The 9,796-nt window shown below is 41.6% G+C and overlaps 1 protein-coding gene across 2 annotated transcripts; it reads left to right on the forward strand.

Moving 5' to 3' along the window:
- Positions 1 to 963: 963 nt before the first annotated feature.
- Positions 964 to 9,259, forward strand: LOC104802225 (mediator of RNA polymerase II transcription subunit 33B). Of its 2 annotated transcripts, XM_010525708.1 has the most exons (13): positions 964 to 1,342; positions 1,780 to 1,890; positions 2,088 to 2,432; positions 2,631 to 2,950; positions 3,040 to 3,131; positions 3,432 to 3,636; positions 3,724 to 3,786; positions 4,219 to 4,429; positions 4,667 to 4,781; positions 5,835 to 5,996; positions 6,114 to 6,780; positions 6,878 to 7,084; positions 8,027 to 9,259. In XM_010525708.1, exons 1-13 carry the CDS (start codon positions 1,059 to 1,061, stop codon positions 9,145 to 9,147), a joined length of 3,903 nt encoding a protein of 1,300 aa, XP_010524010.1. In that variant the 5' UTR covers positions 964 to 1,058; the 3' UTR covers positions 9,148 to 9,259. The 2 variants fall into 2 exon arrangements, with proteins under 2 accessions (XP_010524010.1, XP_010524009.1); XM_010525707.1 differs by having other exon boundaries at positions 3,432 to 3,786.
- The last annotated feature ends 537 nt before the right edge of the window (positions 9,260 to 9,796 follow it).

The following is a 9,796-nucleotide window of genomic DNA, read 5'->3' on the forward strand; positions in this document are numbered from 1 at the left end:
CTTTCCCGTATGAGCAGATTTTGTTGTTCCTTTCAGTTTCGTTTCTTTAATATAGAAACACCAATCTGCATGTTTTTTCTCTTTACCTCTATTGATTTTCATTCTGTATGAGCGGGATTACCCATACCATCTCTGTTTATGATTCCATAACCGCAGATTTGCATACTGGAAACGAATCTCCAGTAACCATCTTCTTACGTTATCACAACAGCTACGACGATATTTGGTCCATTCTCAGATTTGTCTTGTCACCAATACCAACTAGACAAAGAAAAAACGTAACTTTCATATAACTTTGTGCAGCGATTGGCTTGTGGGAATCTACTGGAGTTTACGCCATAGCCATAGAACCCAAGGAAGGTATACTGTCCAGAGTCTGACATGATGGTTTCTGGGTCAAGTTTTTGCTTGAAATCTCTCCTTCTCAGACAGAATGGAAACAAACAAAGTCAGTATCTTTATTGGCTCTAAAACACGTCTCTCCCTGAAACCTATTGGGTTTGTGTCGCAACACTCCGAATCCGTGTAGGAATCTGGGGAGGATATTGCCGTTATCTCTGCAATGGGAATGCAAAGCAAGATCAAAGTTCTTCGTTTTGTGGGAAAGCTAAAACAGAGCTCTGTCTGCAGAATCTCAAGGACGGATCTTTTTTTTTTTTTGTGGGTGGATGGACGGTATTGTAAATTTTAGGGTTTGATACGATGATGTATGTTCATTATGGTACGGAACTGTTCCTTTGATTTGGGCAATCATGGCAATTACCATTTACCCTCAGTTTTAATAGTTTTCTTTTATATATATGTATATATATATATATATATAGAATATATTTGGGGTAGGGAACTGTCGTACGAAAAATGTTATTAATACTAATTAATTGAAGCTTGAAATTGAATCCTTCGTGCCAATATAGTCTATATATATTTTTCTTCTTCTTAGTTATTAAGTTGTTGTATCAAGGGAAAGCTTCCTTCTAGTCAGCGACGCACTTATTATAGGAATTCCCCCGTCGCTCGCGTCTGAACCCTCCCTCTCCCATACGGCGGAGAAGTCCTCCATGGCTGTGACTTCGGAGCCACCGGCTAATGGCTTGTGGGATTCGGTGGTTGTGCTGACGAAGTCGGCTCAGGAGAAGAACGCCGACCCACTCCACTGGGCCGTACAGCTCGCCTCCACCGCCGCCGCCGCTGGCGTCTGCCTCCCCTCCGGTACACTCGCTCAGCTCCTCGTCTCTCACTTCTTCTCCGACAATCACACGCCGATCGCCTGGAAGCTCCTCGAGAAAGCCATGACCGTCAAGATCGTCCCTCCCTTGCTCGTCCTCGCCCTTCTCTCCCCGCGGTAACCTCGCTTCTTCGAATTTCTCAATCGGCTCACTGTAAGTTCTAGGTTTTGTTGCCTATTAGAATTGCCTGCCAAGTGCCCAACATTTGCTGTACGGTTCTCGCTGTCTGGGTTCTTCTCATTTTTCTCGAGGAACTTCCACGCGATATATTTTGACACTGTGGTTTTCCGAATCAGTCGTGTGGATATTCTTTCACTTGACTGTTAAACAATTGGATTTCAATGTCATGAATCGTTGAACTATGTTGCTTTCTCCTGCCTTTAGGCTAATTTCCCCTGCAATTGCGGGTAAATGGTCAAGTTTTGCATCCTTTTATTGTCGTTGTGAATCGAACATTCGAACAGGTTTCTTGGCATTACAGAATCCGATGAATCTCAGTGGTTGTTTTTGTGAGCTTACCCACACCTAATATAGAATGTGATTGGTAATTTAGGATAATCCCGAACAGAAAGCTTCATCCTGCGGCGTACAGGCTTTATATGGAACTCCTCAAGAGACATGCTTTCTCGTTAACATCTCAAATTGACGGACCAGAGTATCAAAAGTAAGTTCCTTAGCTCTGTGCTGCTTAAATTTGACTTGATGTTGCTCAGTTGATATGGGGAGACTTTAGTAAGCTCTAGATAAGACGTAATCAATTGCGTTTTTTGCATAACCACACTGCTATTTTGTGTTTAAATTGGAAGTTCTGTCTTATTTCTACTGTAAATGTGAATTACTTTAATGTCTAAAAATTAACAGGACAATGAAATCCATAGATGGTATTCTCCATCTCTCTGAGATCTTTGGTGTCCAAAAGCAAGAACCAGGAAATCTTCTCCTTGAGTTTGTCTTCTCCATAGTCTGGCAACTAGTTGATGCATCTCTAGATGATGAAGGGCTTCTGGAATTGACTTCTGAAAAAAGGTCTAAATGGCCGTGTGGTCCCGACAACATGGAAATGGATGAACTGGACAATTCCAGAATGAGATTGGAGAACCATAATATACTGGAGAAAGCAAACACTGGAATGGCTATTGAGCTGATCCAAGATTTCCTGCAAGATAAAGTAACGTCAAGGATTTTTTACTTGGCAAGTCAGAATATGTAAGACTTTAACTGGCAGCCTTAACCTTTTATCCTTTATTCCCCTCTGCTGTGCTGTGGACAATTGTGGAAATTGCTGATCTGGTTGAACTTGACTTCAACGTCTTCTGGTGTGACTTTAGCACTGTGGACTGAAATGTAATGAAAACTGTTTGAGATCTTTCTCAGCAAAAAATCAAATGTGTTTTTTTTACTCAGGCCATCACACTGGGAAGACTTTAGTCATCGTCTGAGAGTACTGGCAACCGAATCAGTGGCAGTGAGGAATTCAAATCATATGGCTCCTGAAGCCCTTATACAATTGACATCTGATACAAGTAAACTTCTGTCAAGGGATTTCAAGATGATGCCACAAAGAGAGTTTCATGCAGCTGTCTCCCATGGTTCTAATTTAGTGATTACTTGTCCATGCCCCGGGACAAGTGAATCTGCAATTTGGTTGCCCATTGATCTTTTCCTTCAGGATATTATGGATGGGTCACAAGTGGCAGCAGCCAGTGCTGTCGAAAATTTAACTGGTGCCAGTAGATTCGTTTCTTTTGGCTCCCTTCGTAAACTAAAGACTTGTTTGTTTAGGCTTTATTTGAACAAAAGAAAATGTTTTCAGGTCTGGTAAAAGCACTGCAGGCAGCTAACAGTACCACATGGCATGATGCCTTTCTGGCTCTATGGATTGCAGCCTTACGGCTCGTGCAACGGGTAGGAACTCATTTTGAGACTGGTGTGGTTTCCAAGGGATTGGGTTTAGGTTTAGGTTTTACCTTGGTTAATGTTGTCTTCTCGCCTTTAAGAGTATAAATGTCTTGAGTAAACTGATTCTCCATGTAAATGATGCAATGCAATATCTTAGGGAGGCTCCAAACTCTGCTATTTAATATCAATTTACATGTGATTGGTCGCTTTATCTTTTTGAGCATATCTCATGCTTGACACAGTATCTTCATTTCCAGAGTCACGTTCTCTTAAAGAAAGTCCGTGACCAGAACATTTAATTTGTAGGAAAGAGAACCAAGTGAGGGTCCTGTACCTCGCATCGACACTTTTCTTTGTGTGTTACTGTCAGTCACTCCACTTGCAGTTGCCAACATCATTGAAGAAGAAGAAAGTCAGTGGATTTATCAAAGTGCATCTAGTCCAGGCGACAAGCGCAAAGAGAAACAAGGAAAATGCCGCAAGGGACTAGTCACCAGCTTGCAGCAACTGGGTGATTATAACAGCTTGCTGACACCACCTCGTTGTGTACAGCCAGTCGCAAATCAAGCTGCTGCTAAAGCAGTCATGTTCATTTCAGGCGTGACAAATGACAATGGATGCTATGAAAATACCAGCATGAATGAATTGCCTTGTGGCTGTTGTAAGTATTCTTTATCTTTCTACTTTTAATTTCTCTCTTTACGCAAAACAGTGCTCGTGTTCTGGTTTAATAATCGCATGGTTTTTGCACTTTATGTCTGTGGTGGCTTTAGCTTGATGTTTTACTTTAGTCCATCTACAGGATTTCTTCATGGCCCTTTGATGTTGAGAACTCCTTTTGTTCTCGTTTTAGGAAATTTCCCTTTTTACTCAATGAGTTGTCATCTTCATCCATTTTCTTAAGGAAAAAAAGTGCAACATATAGTTTTTTGTCTGTCGCTTCCTGGTCCTTATTTTTGGCCAACTTCTGGTTGTTTGTTAGGGCTCTTTCTGATATACATGCTTATTAACTCCTCTTCCTCAGCCTTTTGGACCTCTAGTTCTCTTTTTGCCTGTTTGACAGATTTCTTTATTGTTTTATCTCTTGGCGCAGCCGGTAATTTGAGCCATCTGATTGTGGAGGCATGTATCTCCAGAAACTTGTTGGATACATCTTCATACCTCTGGCCAGGCTATGTAAACGGGATAACCAATCAAGTGCCCCAGAGTCTTGTTGGCAATACTTCTTGTTGGTCATTACTGATGAAGGGTTCACCTCTAACGCCATCTTTAACGAATGCACTAAACGGGACTCCAGCTTCTAGGTATGCTAAATCACAGACCCATCTCTGTAATCTCACGTTCTCTTTAAGTTAATAGGTGGGGAAGAAAAGGCGCATTGTTAGGGGCAAAAGAGTATATTGCTAGTTCTGCATGTTTGATAATCATATCATGCATTTCAGTAGGTCTTGTCTTTTCATAAGACCAGGTTAGTGGAGCTCTTTTTATTAATCTTTTCCAGTTGTAAAACAACTAAATTAAGCTCATAAATGTGATGGAAGCTTAGCAGAGATCGAGAAAATATATGAGATTGCAACTACTGGTTCAGAGGATGAGAAAATAGCTGCGGCTTCTATTCTCTGTGGGGCATCTCTAGTACGTGGTTGGAACATACAGGTACTCTGAGTTGGTGTTTTATCATGCTCGTGCTTTTTTTTTATATCGATTTCCTGGGAAGTTATTATTTTTTAGGGATAATTCCATTTAAAACCCTATACTTTTCTCTCGTCTCAATTTAAACCCTATACTTTTTTTTGATCCAAAAAAACATTGTACTTTTAAAAATTGGCAATTAAAACTCTATACTTTTAAAAATTGGCAAATAAAACCCTGAACGAAAAACAATATTATTTAATGCTGACATGGCATCCTAGTCATCTGTCACATCATCAATCCCTAATATTTAATAATATTAATTAATAAAAAATAAAAATAAAATAATAATAATAAAAATAAAATTTTAAAAATTATATATATTCATAAAATTATACACATATATAAAACATGTTTATAAAAATTTTAAAATTATATACATATATAAATATATTTATATATACATATATACAATATATATATGTATATATAAATATGTTTTATATGTATGTGTGATATATACATGCTTTTCTAAAAATCATATATATATGTGATATATGCATGATTTTTAGAAAAAAAATACATATACCATATATGCATATAAAACATATATATATATATGTATTATATATATGTGTGTATATATATAAATATGTTTATATATGTGTATATATGTATATCATTTCATTATATATGTATGTGTATAATTTTTAAAATTTTATTTTTATTTTTATTATTATTTTATTTTTATTTTGTATTAATTAATATTATTAAATATTAGGGATTGATGATGTGGCAGATGACTAGGATGCCATGTCAGCATTAAATAATATATTTTTTCGTTCAGGGTTTTATTTGCCAATTTTTAAAAGTATAGAGTTTTAATTGCCAATTTTTAAAAGTACAATGTTTTTTTAGATCAAAAAAAAGTATAGGGTTTAAATTGCGACGAGAGAAAAGTACAGGGTTTTAAATGGAATTATCCCTATTTTTTATGTGTCATTCCCTTGCACTTTTAAGATATTTTCTAAAGCTTCTCCATCTCTTACATCTAATTCTGTATCTGTTCTAAATCAGGAACATGTAATTGTTTTCATTGTATCTTTACTGTCGCCTCCTGCTCCAGCTGATCATTCTGGGAGTTATAGCCATCTAGTTGGTTATGCACGATTTCTCAATGTTCTTCTTCTCGAGATATCACCTGTCGATTGTGTTCAGATTTTCTCTTTGCATGGCATGGTAGGTCATGTTAAATAACACCTCTTGTTAAATAACACCTCTTTTTTCGGTTATTGAGCTGTTTCTCTGGGAACAGAAGAATTGAGTATTTGATGGATTAATTCTTCTGTGTGCCAGGTCCCCTGGCTTGCCGGTGCTTTGATGCCGATATGTGAAGCATTTGGTTCTAGCATTCCTGATATCACATGGGCTCTCCCAACAGGCGAAGAATTCTCCTCACATGCTGTCTTTTCTAATGCATTCACACTTCTGTTGAGGCTATGGAGATTTGATCATCCACCTCTAGATCACGTCATAGGAGATGTACCGCCTGTTGGCTCTCAATCCAGCCCTGAGTATCTTCTATTGGTACGAAATTGTTTTTTAGCATCCTTTGGGAAGTCAGCAAAGGATCAGATGGCACGGAAGAGATTTTCAAAAGCCATAACTCTCTCCTTAGAACCCATTTTTATGGATTTGTTCCCTAGACTAAAACAGTGGTATCGACAGCATCAGGAATGTATTGCTTCGATTCTCTCAGGACTTACTAAGGGAAGCCCAGTGCATCACATTGTTGATGCTCTCCTAAGCATGATGTTCAAGAAAGCGAATAAAGGCAGTGGTCAATCGCTGACTCCTCCGTCTTCAGGAAGCAGTAGTGTGTCAGCAGCTTCCACGGCAGAGGACACTTGTGATCAGCTCAAGTTACCTGCATGGGATATCTTAGAAGCCACACCGTTTGTTCTTGATGCTGCTCTAACCGCCTGTGCTCATGGAACACTCTCTCCCAGGGAACTGGCAACAGGTGTTTCCATTTTTTCTGAAAGTTTGGAAAGTCCTAAAAAGGATCTCTTGTGGCATGGATGGGCGTGATCTGAGTTGTACGCGTTTTTTTGTTTCAGGTCTTAAAATCCTTGCCGATTTTCTACCAGCAACACTGGGGACGATTGTTAGCTACTTTTCGGCAGAAGTAACACGAGGACTGTGGAAGCCAGCTTCGATGAATGGAACCGACTGGCCCAGTCCTGCAGCAAATCTAGCAAGTGTTGAGCAACAGATAAAGAAAATCTTAGCAGCTACTGGCGTTGACATCCCAAGGCTTCCTGTTGGTAATGTTTCTAATCTCTAGAGGGATAATCGATACTCTCCCAGTTTAGAACTACAGATGCAATCATGGCAGCCTCAAACACCTTTGTGGGAGAGATCTGTGCTCACAGAAGTGATGTAAAACGGGCTGGCTCGGACCGGCCCGGACCGGCTCGTCTCGAGCCAGCTCATTTTTGGCTCAGCCCGTTCGGCCCGTTTTTTTACGAGCTAGAAAAATTCTGACCCAGACCAAATTGTCCGAGTTCCGAGCCGGCTCGCGAGCCAACCCGTTTTTATCTAATTATTCGAATTTTTTTAAAAATTACATGAAAATTAATCATTTAAAGTCTAAGTAACAATATTGGACCTTGTTCTCGCCAAAGTCAAAGGATTTCCTGCCTGGCCTGCTACGGTATGTACAACCCCCCTGTCTTCCTTTCGTTTTCGTTTCTGCTGTTTCTTTTATCCTGTTGCCTGAGTATCAGCTTTTGATTCTGCATGAATTCCGTTCAACTTTCGTAGTTTTGTCAGATGGGTGGTGGAAGAATCTCTCTCTTTAGGTTTTGAAGTTGCTTATCTATGTATTAGATGGGTTTTTTAGTTGGATCTTTGTGCCGTTTGTTAATTTAGGGATTGTTTTCTTATATTTGATCGGCAAGAAGTATTTCAGGAGGATACGGCATGTTTTTTTGGTTGTTGTTAGATACAAGAACACGGATGAGCAAATGCATCCTTTCACTCTTGCGTACCAATTATTTGGTCTTTTATTTTTTCAGCCCAACTCGATAAAAAACGAGCCAACCGCGAGCCAGCTCGCGAGCCTGGCTCATTTTGACATCACTGCAGAAGCAGCTGCTTTTCCTTGCATAAATGATGCATAAATAAATTTTTCAGAAAACAGTGTCATCACGAGAAAACTCTCCGGCTATGCTTCCAATAAGCTCAAATGTGTTTGCCTTTTGCAGATGGAAGCTCTCCGGCTATGCTTCCCCTGCCTCTTGCTGCACTAGTCAGCCTCACGATAACCTACAAGCTTGACAAAGCATCTGACCGCTTCCTTGTACTGGTCGGCCCTGCCCTTGATTCCCTCGCCGCTGCTTGCCCCTGGCCCTGCATGCCAATCGTTGTCTCACTCTGGGCGCAGAAAGTGAAGCGCTGGAGTGACTATCTCGTTTTCTCTGCCTCCAGAACTGTTTTCCACCACAACAGCGATGCCGTTGTTCAGCTCCTTAGAAGCTGCTTCACTTCCACCCTTGGGCTAACACCTGCCTCCCAGATCTCCAGCAGGGGAGGTGTTGGTGCGCTCCTCGGCCATGGGTTCCGCTCCCTCTACTCTGGAGGAATCTCTGCAGCGGCACCAGGGATCTTGTACATAAAAGTGCACCGTGCAATCAGAGATGTCATATTCATGACAGAAGAAATCCTCTCTCTTCTGATGTTCTCCGTGAAGAACATTGCCTCCAGCGAGTTGTCGATAGAAAAAGCTGAGAGGCTGAAGAGGTCGAAGCACGGGACGAGATATGGGCAGGTGACGCTCTCATCGGCCATGAGACGTGTAAAGCTAGCAGCTTCCCTGGGAGCATCTCTGGTATGGATGTCTGGAGGTCTAAACCTCGTCCAGGCTCTGATAAAGGAGACGTTGCCATCATGGTTCATATCGGGCCAAGGCTCAGAAGGTGAGGTGGGAGGTATGGTTCCGGTGCTGAGAGGGTACGCTCTTGCCTACTTTGCAATACTGTGCAGTGCATTCGCGTGGGGAGTGGACTCGTCAACTCCAGCATCCAAGCGGAGGCCCAGAGTCTTGAGGCTGCACCTGGAGTTCCTGGTGAGCGCTTTGGATGGGAAGATATCTCTGGGGTGTGATTGTGCCACGTGGCAGGCGTACGTAACTGGGTTTGTGAGCCTGATGGTGAGTTGCGTGCCGGCATGGGTCCTGGAGATGGACGTGGAGGTGGTCAAGAGGCTGAGCAAAGGCCTCCGGCAATGGAAGGAGGAAGAGTTGGCTCTCTCTCTCCTGAGCGCCGGTGGGGTTGGCACCATGGGCGCTGCTACTGAACTCATCGTGCAGACTTTTCATAAATTGTAGCTTTTATTTATCGTTTCTCGTTTTTATTTATAAATAACCCATCGAATTTGATGCAGTCAGTGTAGAGAATTAAAAGTAAAATTTCTAAATGAAGGCGTCGATAGTTCTTGTATGGAATGGTAGCCCGTTGTTGTTTTCCGATTGGACCCATATTGGGCCCATTTAACCCAAACTGAGATGGGCTGGAAATTATGGTGGATTTGTTAACACGATTAAAATATCAAAAGTAAACTTTTCGTGCGCACCCATGGCGCATATTAGCGTCCTCTCCAAAGCCTCCACCCAACCCTTCAACAATACCAGAGCAGTTTTTTACCCTCTTTTGCTGCGAGGGTTCGTGTGTGAATGCCCTTCTTCCTCAAAAGCAAGAACAATCCACCGCACAAATCTTCCGTCTCCCCCTCTATCCCTTCCCCGATTAGGGTTTACGGGTCCCCCCACTTCCTTCGATTGGGTTGTGCTTTTCGATGCCTGCGACTTCTTCCGTTGAATCTGGAGCCGAAAACCCTAGACACTGCCTAGCTGCTCCGTTTCGCCCCCGATTCTGGCGTAACTCCGACATTTAATATCGGTTCTTTTTCCTGTCTTCGCTCCCTTCCTTCCGATGGCGCCGAGCCGCAGGAAAGGCGGCGGAAAGGCAGGCGCGCGA

Source organism: Tarenaya hassleriana, unplaced genomic scaffold, assembly GCF_000463585.1.
Source record: "Tarenaya hassleriana unplaced genomic scaffold, ASM46358v1 Cleome8, whole genome shotgun sequence".
Lineage (NCBI taxonomy): Eukaryota > Viridiplantae > Streptophyta > Magnoliopsida > Brassicales > Cleomaceae > Tarenaya > Tarenaya hassleriana.

What these genes read in the sequence shown, in the direction of transcription:
- LOC104802225 (XM_010525707.1), top strand. Translation starts at nt 1,059, where the DNA reads ATGGCTGTGACTTCGGAGCCACCGGCTAATGGCTTGTGGGATTCGGTG. An exon ending in TGCTGTCGAAAATTTAACTG is followed by an intron (nt 2,951 to 3,039) that starts GTGCCAGTAGAT and finishes AAATGTTTTCAG; the next exon opens with GTCTGGTAAAAGCACTGCAG. An exon ending in TGAATTGCCTTGTGGCTGTT is followed by an intron (nt 3,787 to 4,218) that starts GTAAGTATTCTT and finishes CTCTTGGCGCAG; the next exon opens with CCGGTAATTTGAGCCATCTG.